Source organism: Talaromyces proteolyticus, assembly GCF_021365285.1.
Source record: "Talaromyces proteolyticus strain PMI_201 chromosome Unknown BGW36scaffold_13, whole genome shotgun sequence".
Lineage (NCBI taxonomy): Eukaryota > Fungi > Ascomycota > Eurotiomycetes > Eurotiales > Trichocomaceae > Talaromyces > Talaromyces proteolyticus.
In genome coordinates this window covers 711,263-727,696 of record NW_025764289.1, presented here as the reverse complement: position 1 = coordinate 727,696, position 16,434 = coordinate 711,263, and the positions used below count along the sequence as shown (strand labels likewise).

The 16,434-nt window shown below is 44.8% G+C and overlaps 6 protein-coding genes across 6 annotated transcripts; 4 read left to right on the top strand and 2 right to left on the bottom strand.

Moving 5' to 3' along the window:
- Positions 1 to 2,786: 2,786 nt before the first annotated feature.
- On the top strand, positions 2,787 to 4,027 carry BGW36DRAFT_305975 (uncharacterized protein; the record flags this gene model as incomplete). Its single annotated transcript, XM_046212113.1, has 2 exons — positions 2,787 to 2,961; positions 3,027 to 4,027. 2 exons carry the CDS (start codon positions 2,787 to 2,789, stop codon positions 4,025 to 4,027), a joined length of 1,176 nt encoding a protein of 391 aa, XP_046066899.1.
- A 2,836-nt stretch (positions 4,028 to 6,863) lies between these two features.
- BGW36DRAFT_389200 (putative acyl-coenzyme A:6-aminopenicillanic-acid-acyltransferase 40 kDa form) lies at positions 6,864 to 8,528 on the bottom strand. Its single transcript, XM_046217311.1, has 4 exons — positions 8,419 to 8,528; positions 8,128 to 8,302; positions 7,919 to 8,064; positions 6,864 to 7,858 (listed from the first exon to the last, which is right to left on the bottom strand). The coding sequence occupies exons 1-4, from the start codon at positions 8,452 to 8,454 to the stop codon at positions 7,172 to 7,174; spliced, it is 1,044 nt and encodes a 347-aa protein (XP_046066898.1). The 5' UTR covers positions 8,455 to 8,528; the 3' UTR covers positions 6,864 to 7,171.
- A 229-nt stretch (positions 8,529 to 8,757) lies between these two features.
- Positions 8,758 to 10,538, top strand: BGW36DRAFT_306338 (major facilitator superfamily domain-containing protein; the record flags this gene model as incomplete). The annotated part of the gene is made up of 5 exons (XM_046212139.1): positions 8,758 to 8,982; positions 9,046 to 9,331; positions 9,390 to 9,580; positions 9,634 to 9,955; positions 10,015 to 10,538. 5 exons carry the CDS (start codon positions 8,758 to 8,760, stop codon positions 10,536 to 10,538), a joined length of 1,548 nt encoding a protein of 515 aa, XP_046066897.1.
- Positions 10,539 to 10,996: 458 nt separating this feature from the next.
- BGW36DRAFT_364267 (fungal-specific transcription factor domain-containing protein) lies at positions 10,997 to 13,035 on the top strand (the record flags this gene model as incomplete). The annotated part of the gene is made up of 3 exons (XM_046214541.1): positions 10,997 to 11,031; positions 11,081 to 11,574; positions 11,633 to 13,035. 3 exons carry the CDS (start codon positions 10,997 to 10,999, stop codon positions 13,033 to 13,035), a joined length of 1,932 nt encoding a protein of 643 aa, XP_046066896.1.
- A 2-nt stretch (positions 13,036 to 13,037) lies between these two features.
- BGW36DRAFT_439986 (putative D-amino acid oxidase) lies at positions 13,038 to 14,635 on the bottom strand (the record flags this gene model as incomplete). The annotated part of the gene is made up of 5 exons (XM_046221520.1): positions 13,883 to 14,635; positions 13,649 to 13,817; positions 13,312 to 13,576; positions 13,158 to 13,257; positions 13,038 to 13,101 (listed from the first exon to the last, which is right to left on the bottom strand). Exons 1-5 carry the CDS (start codon positions 14,347 to 14,349, stop codon positions 13,038 to 13,040), a joined length of 1,065 nt encoding a protein of 354 aa, XP_046066895.1. The 5' UTR covers positions 14,350 to 14,635.
- A 151-nt stretch (positions 14,636 to 14,786) lies between these two features.
- On the top strand, positions 14,787 to 16,427 carry BGW36DRAFT_401080 (fungal-specific transcription factor domain-containing protein; the record flags this gene model as incomplete). The annotated part of the gene is made up of 2 exons (XM_046218704.1): positions 14,787 to 15,503; positions 15,555 to 16,427. 2 exons carry the CDS (start codon positions 14,787 to 14,789, stop codon positions 16,425 to 16,427), a joined length of 1,590 nt encoding a protein of 529 aa, XP_046066894.1.
- Positions 16,428 to 16,434: the final 7 nt, after the last annotated feature.

Below are 16,434 nucleotides of genomic sequence, written 5' to 3'. Positions count from 1 at the left end.
AGTAATATTAGCCGAGGCAGAATAGGGTGCCATGGGTAGGGGTATCAAGTCTAGGCCCGACATCGGATAACTAGGCATTTTTATTTTCAAGTGATTCAAACGCCGGATGATAAGTGGAGAGCCAGAAGTAGACAATGATCGAGTATATATCGACTACTTCCCAGAAGTATCACACTAGATGAATCGGCCATTTATTCAAGAGCCAGCCATCTTAAATTATTGGGTAGCGCTCCGTCACCTACATTGACATTGGGTGTTGAGAATATTGATTTCGTTCAATGTGCCAATAATATATCAAGGTATAAATTAGTCATGCTCTATACTTTGTACTCGGATTGCTCGGCTGTATTTGCTTTATGTTGGTGCAATAACAAGGAAGCGAGCATGACCCATACACTCAATAAACAAGAACGTGGGTATGGTCGTGTTATCGAATGCCACATCCATTGATATTGCCGTATCCGGACAGAATTGTGGAATGTAGGGCATACTTACAGCTTCACACTCTGGTGTCATATAAGTGGTACTGTTGAAAGTTAAAGCTTTTACATTTCGACCGGATTGGCGCCAAACCGTCAATTACGTTCTCTTGTACATATGCACTAGACTCTCGTCTCGACTTGACATGGAGGACGAACTTTAGTATTAGCAGCAAAATGTGAATTTCCAAATAATGAGGTGGAACTGAGTGGCTATATGAGTTAGCCTAGTAGCTACCGAGCGTTCAGTTTTCCGGATTGGTCTAGCAATTTCCATCCCCTATAGAGAATTTAGGCGCGAGGCCAAGTTGTCCTTTATGAATAAATTCTCAGCTTGGACGGTCCATTCAAAGTTCGGGGTCTCCATCGGTGATGGACAATAAATTCAGCAACTGGGCGCACAGTCAGAACACGGGAACTAAAAACAGTTGACAGTAACAAAATGTAGCTAAAGTCTATTACTATTTCCACAAAGGTAACTCTGAATTACGGAGAGTCGGTTATGTCCAGACTATGCTTGAGGCCGTACTGACTTGATATACAGGTTAGTTTACAATTCCCACCTTCGTGAAACCCCAAGCCTCTAGAAGGACATATTTCCATACACTCACTACGAACAGAGTCAGTGCTATCAGATACTATCCGCAAGTGATTGTAACAGATGTGCTTGACATAGATGGTCTCAAGGAAGATATGCATTGAGAACTCTGTCCAGTCACTATCACTTTAGATTCACGTCATCCCACTAATTAATTAGACCCTGTTTGACTGTAACGTTGATCATAGAGAACAAAAATCATATAGCGTTATCATGTCAGCACACTACATATCTAATATAGGAATGCGATTCGCACTACGACGTGAGACATTCATCAAACATTGTCTAGTTGACATGGAAAGTCCCAGCGGGAAATATTTCAAAGCAACGAGAGAATGCTCCATTGTCAATGTGGAATCAGACCCAAGAAATGTGTTGCCTCTGTTAAAAAATATCTCTAAAATCAAGCAACTTTCCAAATCAATATTTGAGCAATGGACCCTGCATGTTACCATATATTTTTTCGAATTTTGGAAGTAGGTTTTCCCATTTCCAACTAAACCACCAAGCAACCGTTTGAGAATAATGGTTAATGCTGATCAGTAAGCTGCAAGGCTGCACACGCTGAAAGGTCATCCGTTGGCCGGTCGATAGTTTCTGATCCTTCCTAAGTATAGTCGTGCATCTGACTTTGTGGACGCCAAAAGAGCGCACTGGGTCATGAGCTCGATACCGCATCATCTAATAGTTCTCGGTGTGTTTTTCGTTTGCGATCATTAACCTCATGTAGTATGTCGCAATACAATGTATCAGGAGAGCAAGTAATAGCAGATAGGTTTAGGGGCTTTGGGGGCCTCAGTCCGCTTCAGGTATAGAGGCGTCCCCCACACGGCAGAATCGTGGACTTTGCAAGGGCCAAATCCTCCAGTAAGCCCGCAACAATGGGGTTTAGATTGATAATTAAACATAGATCTAAAAGGAGATGGAATTTTACAGCTTAGGTCCTCTTTATGCAAATGAGGAGTAGCCACCATCTCGTAATCGTATTAAGCCTAGTCCAGGGTTTAGTGGCGGTAGAAAATAAACGCCGATGACACGAAAACGTGTTTCACTAGACGGACGCTCAGGGCGCTTTGCTGACTTAAACGTTGCATTCCTCGTGTTTGACAGTCATGCCACTGGCAGGAAGGAGGGGCAGTGACGCTAAATTCAGGACTAGACCAAACCAGTATTACTTCTAGAAGCTCTCCTGTCAATCTCCCGAGCGCCTCGTCTGGAAGATTACTCTCCTGAACATTCTTCGCTACAGGTCTATAGAGAATAAGGGTAGATTTTTAAGATGGAGCCCGCTAAGGAAACTACGATATTGTAATTGTTGTACTTCCTATCCTCGCTTCTTGGGAACTCTTCAAGTGGTTTAACATCGTTAATATTGAGCAATGTCCGATCGTCTATTTCGGTTATTGCACCTTGCGCCACGTAGGATTTGGTTGCACTCAATTATAGACCGTTCGTGTCAAACGTGCATAAGGGCCGATCTTTGGTCGCGAAATTGCAAGGGCGTCCCCCAGATGGTCTAATAATAATACACTAGAATTAGCCCGACTTTTAATATAAGGCTGCCAGTTCGCCCTGGCTGCGTCCTTCACACCCTTTTCCTTTGATAGAGGCTGTTGTACGCGGTGATATATCATTCACCATTTCATTCATTTCTATTTGATTTACAGTTGACTTTCTGGATTAGACGCCCTGTTGTCGTAAAAGTCAACATGAAATCCACATACACTCTTTTGCCCAGTTTGGGCTCTTTGCTTTCACTCGTTACTGGCCCAGCCCTTGCCCTGGAACTTAAGCCAATCTCGGCGCCTCAAGCTGGTCTTGATGCAAGGTCAGTTGACTATTCTTCTCTGAACCTGCAGAGTGCAGAGACGTTTCTTTGGGGCGGTACGTGGCTTCTATCCTCCGTACGGATATCACTTTGTGTAAAACGCTAATATCTCGTAATACAGGATCCAATGACAACCGTGCAGCCATAGCAAACTTTACAGTCTTGATGCCTGGACAAAAAGAAAACATTATCAACATCGAGCGTTTCAAGGGTCTGGTTACCTCGATGGAGTGCTCTGAAAACAGCACTGCTTTGAAGCTGAAAGACAATGAAGCTTTCACTCGCTTGATGAGTGCCTGGGACTGGACAAATGAGGATCCTGACCATACCTTCGTTATGGTTGCTGGCAGCGGTGACTGTATCTCGCAGGATAGCCGTCAGCCATTTGTTACCACGGCTGTTTCCTTTGACAAGACTACCAACACCGCTACATTGACCGGCCACAAGTCCGACTGGAAATCGGTTGCTCACAGCTACCACCTCCACATTGGTGGTCTGCCAAAGAGCGACTTGGCCAAGCGCGATTACACCGGCAACTACGCTCTGAACTTCACTCACGATATCAACATGGGCAGTTGGACTATCCCCGTTGACGATGGCCTGCAGGTCACCTTCAACTGCGCGTCATGCAAAACCACCGGAGAGTTTGACTTCACCTTCGATATTTCAACCACTTTTGGTATCCCGGACGGTGCCAGTGTGACTCTCAACCCCAATGACGTCTCTGCCGTGATTGACCCTACCATTAGCCTCGCTGGTGAACTCAGCGGTAAGAAGTCATACACAGATAAATTCTTGACCATCCCTATCGATGGAATAAGCGTTGCCGACATTGTCGATTTGGGCCCCGCCATTGCATTCAGTGGAAGCTTGAACATTGGCCCCCTCAAGGGTACAGCGTCTGTTCAGCCCAGTGTTACTCTGGCCCTCAACAATGATGCAGACTTCGAGATTGATCTTTTGTCCCCATCCAACTGCAAAGCGGATAACTGGTCGCCGAACGTTACTGCTGAAGAACCTACACTTTCAGCCATGATCAGCGGTGGTGTTTCACTCGGTCTCTTGGCTGATGTCGAATTTGACATTAGTGTCCTAGGTAGGTTGAACACAATGATCTCCTAAAATTCTCGTAACTAACTTTTTTTCTCCCATAGGCAAAGGATTGTCCGCCGGTATTGGTCTCCAGCCACTCATCGGAGCGACACTCTCCGCAATCGATTGTACGTAACCAATTTCTGCCTTGTTGATCCCATACTTTTTTTTCGGTGCAATTTCTAACTCTCAATTCTAGCATCTGCCGGTGCCTGCCCCAGCGACCCCGAAAAGCATCAATATGGTGTCAAGCTTGCCCCATCGGCTGGTGTCTACCTCCAGGCTAGTGTCAGCGATGTGGCGACTGTGACCATTACCGTAAGATACCGACCTGAAGAGCCACTAATAATCGCAATCATGCTAACATTCATGTACAGTCCGAAACTATCTCTCTGTCGACCGAGTGCTTTGGCTTCGGCTCGCCTTTGACGACATCTGCTGCTGCTACTACCACTGGAGCTGCTACAACTACTACATCAGCTACCACCATCCCAACCTCGACCTCCGTTATCCCTTCGTCAACCCCTATTATCCCTTCTTCAATCCCTATTATCCCTTCGTCGCGAGCCACCATTCCACCTAGCTCTAGCGCCGTCGCAGCTCCTACAAAGAAGTAGTTGCCTGTGTGAACATGTGAAGATAATTTAGATATCAACTGATAGTGTATAGATCGTTCCCTTCTTGATAATGCACAACATTCTATATACTCTCTCAAAAGTAAATATGTAGTTATAGTCTTCTTGTAACTCTTCAAATTTGCTTTATTGTTTGACGCAATACCATAATACTATAATATGGAAGCAAAAGAAACGGTGATAGATCTAAAACACTAGCATTATTCTATAGTCTAATCAACCGGGGCAGCTGTAACATGTTACCTGGCTCCTTGTTTGAGTTTAGACCTTATTATTTATTAGTAGAGGCAAATATCCGCCCCATTCTTCCTCCACAAAGTTGTAGAAAACTAAGAGATGGCAATCAAGGAAGAGACAAGAAATATCCTTCATTTTCGGAAAGTTTGATGCTGCAAGACCAGCCACTAGATACTGGATCCCATCTATGTAACATTTAGTCAGTAGAATTTTAAAGGTAATTCGTAGGCTTACACAGGGGCAGCAGAGAGGCCGTTAATTCCGCAGCCAGGGGTGCTTCCTTCAGTAATATGATTGAGGATATCTGGATTGAGATACAGTGCCGGATTCATGAATCCAACACCCCTTTGTCATTTGTAATACGCTTCTCGATGACACGAGTAACAAGTGAAGAGAAAATTGGCGCGCCTAGAAAATGTTAAGACGGGCTGGGATAGTTATGACCCGAAAGTACTCACTTGCGCTTGTTTCATCGATGTGAGAACGGTACCCATTAACGACAGTAGTGATTTTTTGGCCATTCGCCGAGACATCTGTATATAAGCGGCCGGGACGGTTGTATCCGCTTGTCGTTCTGACCAAAGCTGCTGTTGCTAGAATAGTATGTATATGGGAATTTATGTTGTTGGAAGTAGCTTATATCGAGAAAAGGCGTAAGTTATGCAGCTCCAAAAGTGGAATATACAAGCGACGACTTATGTTTTAACAACTTCTTTTTGGTGGTCAGGATATCATAGATGTTGCCAAACCCACCCCCTGAAGAGAATGCTAACGAGGAGTTGTCATATCGTAGGCAGCAACTTCAGAGGTAGATACAGTATTACCAGTATTCACCTCGGTAGCTCCGACACTGGTGACATACGGACAACTGTAAAGTGAAAAGGAATATTTGTTAATACGATCGCATTTTCAATTGACCGAAAATAATTCTCGTCTTATCTGTTCGGAAAGACAATGATGATCATGTTTTTCCATGACAACGGAACAGAGCTTTTAAGTCTGGACAGGCAGAGTATGCATATCCTAGTGCCAGCCAATCATTGGCCATCCTCTGTAAACAAACCCCGATCATCGACAAGAACGCCATCATTTGCGGGTGTGTGGAGAGCTGGATGCACGGAATATTCATCAATAATACGGAGTGAGCCGCCGGTAGAAGATGGCTCTTATTGGATCAATTAGGGCTTAGCGTTCATGGTAAAGGTACTGCTAAGTCTAAAGTGCCTAGCTCAGAGGATGAGAGGCCTTTTTGGGAAGCGATCTCCTGCTCTAGCACCGCATACGGCTAGTATTCTAATTTGGCTTTGATGTAAACTTCCGATGGTGAACACCCCAGAAACAGGAAACAAATATGCCCACTACGACAATAATATTCATCTTAAGAGTTTTGAGCATGAATGATAGGTAATTGTTGAGAATAATACTCATTCGACACTAATTACGGTGCCATTAGTTGTTTATCAACGTGTTGTAGGTGACTGTACATGTTTCGGCATTGGTAAGGAAATACTCTAGGAGTCCAGTACTAAGAAGTCAAGAGCAACTTAAAGCTCTAGTCAAACATAATCTGTGCCGCTGGCCAATTACTCGGCCTACTGGCGAGTTGCGAGACGATCAGCCAATATGCTGGAAATTTGGAATCGCCGCAACCCTCATAGCCTTGCCGAGATCGTTCGGCGAACCTAATGCAAATGCGTGGAAATGGCTGAGTCAGTTAGCACTGTTATAAGGCGTAAGAGTCTACTTCTACTTGATTTCTGAATATAGTAAAGTAATTCTTACTAGGCTCATGCTAACATGCTTTCGGGGCTGTTCAACTGATGTTAGATGACCATACTTTACGCAGAGCATGACATTATTAGGGAAATTATTGTGCAATGATTGACGTCACTTTACCTATTCTTTATTTTCTACAGAGTGTTTATATAGCATGTCTAAGTGGGATATTATCTCGGTACGAAAAGTGAATAATAGGCACCATGGATGATTAGCTATAGATATTCAATGCATAGGAAAGATTCATGGTGATTCCATTACGGTGTTCTTTGCCTGTATCGCATTAGGAAATAATTCGAGATATGGAATTTCTCTTCTACTGCAATACCAGCTTGACGCATCTACTGATGCTGAAGACGATGCTTTGTATGCACGAATTGACTAAGGAGTCTCGATTACAGTGGACTCTAGTTTTCAGTTGATGGAGATTTGAAACATCATCAGTCGAAGGGCTGGTCTGTAAGACAACGTCATAAGAGAGCTTAAGTTGTATTGAATATTATCCAATACCAAACTCGCCCAAGATCTAGCTACTTGGAGGTCTCATAATGAATGATTCCAAAGCTTCTGTTGGCTTTCCCAGCCTAACCGTTGCAGATATTGAACTCAGGTCCATGACAATGCTAAATAGGGTCTCCACTGCGCTCGATTTGGAAGAGCCTCGGTTGATTGCACCTGGATAATTGCCTTTATCTTCCAAAATATGCTCTGCCACAGAGACACTTAAAAGCTGTCCATTTTCAGTAGCCTTTAGAAGAAGCTCGTCGATACGGCGCCCACGATAGGGGGAATCTTCAAGGAAGACGGCTTCCTTAACATTGTTGATATGTGGAACATAAAAATGGTTTGCATGTGTCACTTTACCGTCACTCATCTCCAAAAACTGTACATCGCCAGAGCTGCACTCCAGCCCCGTACCTCCAGTACTGTCCCCAACTAGTATATGGCAAGATGAGGCAACTCCGGATTTTGTTATTGCATCAATTGCTTCCTTCCGAGACCTGCTGTCCAGCACAGCACGGAGAGCTAAGTGAGTCGGGAGCCTGTTGAAATCCACTCCACGCGCACGTATTGCATTTAGAGTTACACTCACACCAGATGAGTTAAGACCAATCTTTCCAATAATACCAGCCTCAGTTATCTGGCTAATACTTGGTCGGCCATTCTGCTCAATGTACAAAGCAATGATATTATCGCGTTGTGCTCGTTCCCACTGCATAGATATTATCAGTTGTACGTATATGATAGGGAAATGTAAACTTTATTGGCCTACATCCCAGTTTTGACCGGCAATTGAAACATCCCCACCATGCCAGTAAAACGCCGTACAGCCATCCGCCATCAAACCCATCGAAATTTCTGTACGAACGTTAATCGCAAGAACATCCTCGAATGTTTGTCCTGAACCATCAGCAATTCCTAGACATAACAAAGTCAATTAGCATATTTTATCTTATACGCTGAAACAATGAAGCTTCTGACCTCTGATTTCCTCGATATAGTGATTCCACTCTTTTTGCAACAGTGGGAGGAATTTCACGGCATGTGATTTGGCCGTATCCCAGTCCATCTGTGACATTGATAGAAAATATTGGCGATAGAATTCGAGACTTCCAGCCACCAAATCGCAGGCCGCGGTGCCATGCTGGCGACCGATCTATGAGGAAGGTGCTGATCAATACATTTCCATCAATTGATAGGTGCACACCCAGTAGAAAACTCAATATTAATGTGTATCAATCACTATATATTTCACGATTAAACTGAACGTACCTCGTAGGGGGTGCCGGAGCAACGAATTTGCAGCATTTTGTTGTGTCGATTAACGGATACCACAGATTCAGAAACTTAAATTTACCCAAATATTACTTTGGCAGGTGCACTGTTTGCGAGAATTATACATTCTTATCAGTTTAGGCTGTAACGGATGTTCGCAGAGATTCCCGCTCGTATCGCTCGGCCTCTAACCTTATTTGTCTTCCACCTCGGGGCCTAACTGCTCTTGGACCTACCCTGTGATAAGCCATCAAAGTATATGTAGAGAGGTCTAGGGTCAGGAGGAAGATTGTCAGTTTTGTTCAAGTATGATATGATATTTTACACATAATAAAAATGGACTGCGACAAGAAGAATACAATTCAACAAGTGCGTCCAACTGGTGGTGAAACGCACACAGATGGGGAGACTGCGGAGATTGGAGAAACGAAGATCTTGGAGCTAGGCCATGGTGATATCGGCTATGATCTATATCAAGAGGCTCTTCAATTTGACCCAATCGAACGGAAAAGAATTGCAAAGGCTGTTAAACTGAAGCTCGATTCCATTCTCCTACCACTGGTAAGATACAATGGTACCTGGCTTTGTAGTCTGAAAGAGGTGTGAAGTTGACCACCAAGACAGATGTGCATCGCTTATCTTTTAGGTTTTCTTGACAAAGCTGCTCTTAACTATGCCAATGCATATGGACTGCAGTCTGATCTCGGACTTTATGGGAACCAGTACTCGTGGGTAGCTGCCATTAGCAATTTCGGGTATCTGATTTTCGCATATCCATCTACATTGATACTGCAGAAATGGCCTATTGGGAAGTTTGTGAGCTGTATGTTGATGGCGTGGGGGGCTCTACTGCTACTCACTCCGACAGCTAAAAATCTCGGAGGCATTCTCGCAATCCGTTTTTTCTTAGGTTATTGATCACGTCTGGGTAAAAGTAATAGGAGAGAGTAGGCTAACATTTTACCCAGGTGCTGCCGAGGCTTGTATAGCTCCAGCATGGATGCTGCTTACTGGAATGTTTTGGACTCGTCAAGAACAGCCATTTCGCATGGCTTGGTGGTTAGGTTGTAACGGCCTCGCACAGTTGGCAGGAGCAGGTATCGCATGGGGGCTAGGCCACTCAACAGGTCCTGTGGAGTCTTGGAAACTAATCTTCGTCGTACGTATAAGTCCACTAGTTTTGTCCGAACGAAGTCCTAACCAGCAAGAAAGACTATTGGCGCAATAAGTTTCGGATACGGTCTCATCTGCCTTGCCCTGCTGCCCTCAACCCCCATAGATTTTTATTTTTTCAACCATCAAGAAACAGTGGTCGCTATATGGCGAATCGCTGACAACCAAACCGGTGTCAAGCACGGAAAAATTTTGTGGTACCAAATTAAAGAGGCGTTGAGAGATCCTAAAGTATTATGCATTGCCGGTGCAGCTCTATGTCTGGGTATTGTGAATGGAGCTATTCAAAACTTCATGACAACTCTTCTGAAGAGCTTTGGCTACGACGATGTTAAGAGTGTCGAGTATCAGATGCCTTCGGGTAAGTTTTTCTATCGTCTGTAAGAATGAATTAACTTGATTAACTACTTGGTTCTGCAGGCGCTTTTCAGTTTATTCCGACTGTGGCCTTCGGGCTTCTGAACTCCTACATCCCCAACTTTCTTGTCTTCTCAATAAGCATCGGCTTCCTGGTACCGCTAGCGGGAATGATAGGTATTGCTACAATACCGCTTTCTCATCAGCTGGCGCTCACGGCATGTGCATGGTTGCAACCATTTGCTGGCGTTGCAATCATTCTATCCTGGACACTTGTCTCATCCAACATAGCCGGTCACACTAAGCGCATGTTTGTAAATGGATTAGAGTTCGTACTATATGCTGCAGGAAATATTATTGGACCATTCCTGTTTTTGCCATCTGAGAAACCGAGATATTTGACTGCAATCTGGGCTTTGGCAGGTGTGGAAGGGGCAGGCATTCTTTTCACAGTTCTCCTGGGGTTGTGGATGTTGAGAGATAACAGACTCAGAGATAAAAGTGTAGGGCAACCTGCGGAAGGGAATGTGGTAGGATTTTCGGATTGCACGGATATTGAAAACAGGGCCTTCAGATATAGGCTATAAGCGCAGAGCATTATCTAATAGGTTCCGAATATTTGTTTCAGGATTATGGATGGTGAAGATGTCATCATGATGATTTCGGAATTTTGTGGTAATATTTTATTCTCTGATTACAGCCATTGGATTAGGACCGTTCATATGTAGTGCGTCTTGTAATGTTTTTGACCCCATATATGGGATGATACCACTCAGACAATCGTCAAATCCCCGACTAGATGCCGTTCCATTATGTGGTACCACCTCTCTCAACCGATGATTGCTTTCGACTTTTATGATAAGTGGCACTAGATAGTAATTGATGAATACAGCATCAATGCGGCCAATGCTGGTGACGGTGATGGGTCCTCCTGCCTACTTGGGTCTAGTGCCTCCCAGTTTAACAACTGCGTCCAGACCAGACCAGAGTTAATCAGCACATAACACTGCAACTGACAGTTTAACCAACGAAAATGCGATAAAGAATGAATAATAGAACTCCTCAAGCTTGTCGAACTTGGTTCGTATACTGGCCCCAGTCGCACGACAACTACTAACAATCATCCCAGTCGCCAGCGGAAGGTTAAATGCGACGGCCAACGGCCAGCATGCCAGAACTGTCGCAAGAGGCAGGATGACTGCGAATATCCGACCACTCTTCTCCCAGGAGGCTATGCTCTTGATATCACGAACCATCAGCCCCTATTTTCACCTTCTAGATCCTCTCCTTCCATGCCCGTGTTGCCAACAGAAGGGTCTACTACTGAACAGTCGCAGAGATCTGCTAGGAGAGATAATTTTCAACAGAGATTATTAGCAATTTTCTGGTCCACACACCATTCGGTAGAGCTGTGTGCGTGTATCCATCGGCCATCATTTGAAACAGAGTATTCAGAGCCGCAGAATGAATTCCTTATGTGCAGCATATCATCTTTGTCGGCAATCTACCTGTCTGATGCAGAGGCGCGCGCTCATACGAACGAGATAACCGCAGCATCTTTATCCTCTTCGTATGCTGAGCGGGCCAGGGCCATTTCTCGTAGAACATCGGACAGCCCATCAAGTATGTTGAAGTTCATTTTCCCTTGCAATATTAATGTGTGCTCATCCACTTTTATTAGTATCTGCGATTCAAGCAAACCTAATTTTAGGGTTACGTGATTTATTACAACGCTCTATATTGTCAGGATGGATGTATATAGGCCATTCTATCCGCATGTCTCAAGGGATGCGACTGCGTAGGGAGTTCAATCAGCGTTTACGTCCTCGTGAAAAGGAACGTCGCCGTCGCACATTTTGGGCATGTGTAACTATGGATCGCCTGGCTTCATACTGGTGCAATCGACCACCCACGATTCAGCTAGATGCTATCTCTATCCGGCTACCTATGGCAGAAGCTGCTTATGCATTTGACGAGGAAAGTGTGGCGCCAACCATAGATTTACTTTTGCAAGGCGCCAATTTCGAGTCTTTGTCGGGTCTTTTACAACACTTTGTTGTGGCTGTTGCTCTCTGGGGGCAACTCTCTGGTGAGTATGCGATTGGTGGGCGTGCAACAGCCAAGGATAGCCCAATAAACCCTCTAAGTGAGATACACAGTTTTCACCGTGTTCTCCTTGAATACCAACAGTATCTTCCAGCTAGTCTGAAATGGTCAGAGGAAAGTTTCAGAGCACACAAGTCACTGGGACAGGGTCAATTGTTTGTAAATCTTCACTGGGTAATACACCACGGATTGTTTGTTATTCAGCAGGAGTACTTACCGCAGTTTGATCCATTTGGAAATGTTGACAGAACGATTGGCGATGCCGGATGTGATCATGCTGGTATACCTTTTAATTACCGAGACGAAGATGCGGTGGTGACGTGTCTTCAGAATGCCCGGGCTATTTCCTCGATATCCCGAGGATTGAGTCGATGCGACGATCCAGCTCATCGCGATATTTTTCAGTCTACGTTCGCTGCGTGTGCTTTGATGTCCGCCGCACAGGTCTGTCTCTGGGGACATTTTGTGGAACAGCACACAAGAGAATACTCTCAGTGCGCGCCGTTCATGGAAGATTTTACATTGTCATTAGATACTCACCGAACATGGTCTTTCAATTGGAAAGTGTGTGAAGGATTCGTGGAATCTCTCGAATTACTTAAAATGCTTTACGAGTGTGCCTACGGAGCCACTCAAATCTCAACAGAAAAAGGAAGCGATAATAGTAGCGATAGTAATCATATTGAGTGTGGAGAGACATCATCAGCGAAACTGTCCGAAGGCGCAGGTTTACCTGATCCTACTACAACCAGTCAACGCCTTTACTACCAAATCCGAGCAATCAGTGTTCTAGCTTTGGAAGACAAAAACTTCAAAAGACGATGTCTTGCAGCTTTTACCAAAGCTATGTGGCCCGACATTATTGGGGATGATATAATGGAAGCTTTTTTCCTGACAGAGCTTGACGGAGGTACTGATCTCAGCACCGAGACGATATTCTCGACATTTCCAGAAGAAATATCCAAGGATGAGCTCTGAATTCACAGATTCGCTCTATTCGCGACATCTTTTGGCAATAAATCCACGGCATGCTGCGCCATTCCCCTGTCATTTGTTAGTGAGATTTGAAAGCGAGTATATATGCCAAAGAGAATTCATACCACGAAGCCTGATACCCTGTCCCTCCGGCCCCATAGTTATGGATAAGCCACTTGCCGTGTCGCTGCTCTTTTTCAATGCGGGCGCCGCCTTTTCGGCTCGCTGGAGTAGTGTCAGTTTTAGGGCCGTATAAATGCATGATATTTATAAACACACGTCTAAATCCAACATTGTGTCGAATAACTGTGAGCTCGTTTGGATTCCCTAATTCGGGACAAAGCTCACAGGCCCGTCGCTTAATTCTTTTAGCTAGGTCCATATCCGGTTGGTCATTATAGTCATGATGCAACCGAATACCTCCGACGATGATGCCACCACCGAGTGGGCGAGGGAAAATGTGGGTGAACTCGTCATTATTTATTTTGTGCATATACATGCGTGATAATGGGATCTTGGGCTCGGAAAGGAGCAACGTTTGGCCCTGGTACATTAATTTAGTTGACCGAGGATGGTGTATTATGGCTCTAGCATAAGGCTCAGAGGATGACTGTACCTTGATAGGATAGACCCTTTTATCCTCAATACCGCCTAGTGTTCTCGCACCCAAGCCGGTGCAATTAAATATGGCAAAAGCATTGGAAAAGTCTTCAAAAACTTGATCAATGTGTTTGTAGGATCTTCGAAGAAACATCACTCCTGCTTCTAGAAGATGTGATTGTAACCTAGGGTTCTTGTTTTAGTATACGGTTGGTTTGATAAGAAAAAAGAAATTAAGCGCAAAGCATACCAAGCGAGATAGATGCTAGGGTTGATCATAAACGTTGTGAGATCTAAGCCAAAACTCGCCCAAGCTGGCAACTCCTCCTTTGGAACCTCCGTCACGCCACCAACTAGGTCTTCATACCACTTCTGCTGAATTTGTTCTGTTCCATGTTTTTTTATATCGTCCTCATCATATACTAAACGAAGTGGGAACCTTTTCACACCACTTTGCCTAGCAAAATTTGCAGCAATAGTTAAAAATCGCTGAAAAGCAACATATTCGTAGTCGGTCTGGGCCCCCAATTTGTCATCGTAAGAAATCCAATTTGCGCCTGCCCAGCTAGAACAGTAATCATTGGAGGACTGGTCTCCTGGGAGGTGTTTGGCAACCACAGTGATAGAAGCTGTTGGATGCTGGCGGAGCAGTTCAACCGCCGTGGTGAGGCCGATGACTCCGGCGCCGAAGACTACCACGGACATTGAAGGTGCCATTGTCAATGGGTAGATAAATCACGATAGACGTCGTCGAAGATACTGGGTCAAAGGCACATTGCAGGAGGGGCTTGATATATTTCGCACGATAAGTCATGCTACATAATAGTGGGCCAAAGACCGGGTCGTCGGCCTCTAGCCGGAAACGCTTTGGGCTCCGATAGGGTTGTGGATGGAGACCAGTACATGGTTGGCATTAATCTATGAAGGTTATTTTGGAGTTGAGTTGTCAGGTAAAAATATTCTGACAGTACTCAATAAGGAACGTCGATGTTGTCGTCTTTGGAGTGTTGATGCACCATGCCATGTCACGGTGGACAGAGGCCTGTGATTGGTGGATGGGAAAATGTGACACTGACCGCACATTTCCACTTCCAACATCCTCCTCATTCTGCAATCTTTCTGTCAAAGCTAACCATAACAACGCCTAAGGCAAAATGCTAAAGAGCAAACATGGCTGCTGGACATGTCGCCTGCGAAGGAAAAGGTGTGATGAAGTTCACCCAGCATGCACGGCTTGCGCGTCCCGCAACATTACGTGCCATGGATACGGCGACAAGCCAGATTGGATGGATGGCGGCGACAGCGAAAAAATAGAAGCCAAACGTATCAAAAAGGAGATACAGAGTAATCTTCGGTTGAAAAATGAAAAGTCAAATCGCGCTGATACAGAGAGCCAATACCAGCCTAATGGGGGACAATACCGTGGCGATGATATCATGGTTCCCCTGTTGGCTGTGGATTCAAACTCAGTGCATGCATTTGTAAACACTCACGCTGGAACTAGGAGAGAAATATCAGACAAAATTACAAGCTACCGAGAAGCTGAACTACTGATGCACTACATGGACTATGTTTTTCCATTGCAGTTTCGATTTCATACCCCAGATGTGAGCGGTCGTGGTTGGTTGATGTGGTTGCTTGTCAAAACTGGACCATTGTACCATGCCGCCCTCAGTCTTAGCGCTCTTCATCAATCTATATACTTCTCGAATGTTTTTGGCAATACGTACGCTGAATTGTCTGTGTATCATGCTAAAGCGTTACGCGATTTGCAGCAGTTTCTACACCATCTCCAAATAAGCGAGGACGGAGATGAGAAGAGTCGCCAAATTGAAGTTATGGCGTGCGGTGTCTCCCTAATTAGCTTCGAGGTAAGTTCATAAAAACAAAATTGCACCAGGTCGTTATTAAAAGATCCTTAGCTTTTTCAGGGCGGTGTCAGCGACTGGCAGCTGCATTTAAATGCTTTGATTTCGATCCTTACAAGTAGAAGTTCGTCTTCATTGGCAGAGATGCTGGGTGGAACTCAGGAGACAAATGGTACACGAAAAGGCTCACCACACTGGCAACAGACCGCTTCGTCATTCTTCATAACAGTAATTTTATGGTTCGACCTTCTTGCATGTGCCTCCACAGGACAAGCGCCAAGGATGCCATATCGCTATTTAATAGACTCAAATATTGTCAATATGTCCAACTATATGGGAGTACAAAACTGGGCCATGAGAGCTATTGGAGACATAGCTGCCCTGAGTGTTTGGAAAGATAATAGTGGAGGACATGACTTCGAGCTCATCTCACAAGGCCAAGCCATTGAGCAGGGATTAGAAGATGGTTTACGATCTCTGGATAATATATCATTACTAGGCGCTTCAGTTATGACAACTAACTTGTCAACACAGCAAAATAAAGTCCCCGGCGTCACGCGTGCGTTTGCGACAGCAGCTCTTGTTCAATTAAGGACAGTGCTGTACGGCTCCACCACTACTTCACATCCTATACGGGATGTTGTAGCCAGAAACATCGAAGCCATGAAAAGCATACATGATGAACAAGACTTCCGTGGGCTAGTCTGGCCTATTTGCATATCGGGATCCATGGCCGAAGCAGCCCAACAACCGTTTTACGAGTCTATCGTTAAGGAGGTGCTCGGCGATAAAACCCGAGACTTCGGAAATTGTGCTACTATTCTCCAAATACTAACACGGTGCTGGGAAATGCGTCGACTTGACCCGCATTCGAGTGTAAGATGGGTGAGTGCGATGGCTGAAATAGGGACCTGTCTACTTGTTTAGTCGGCGT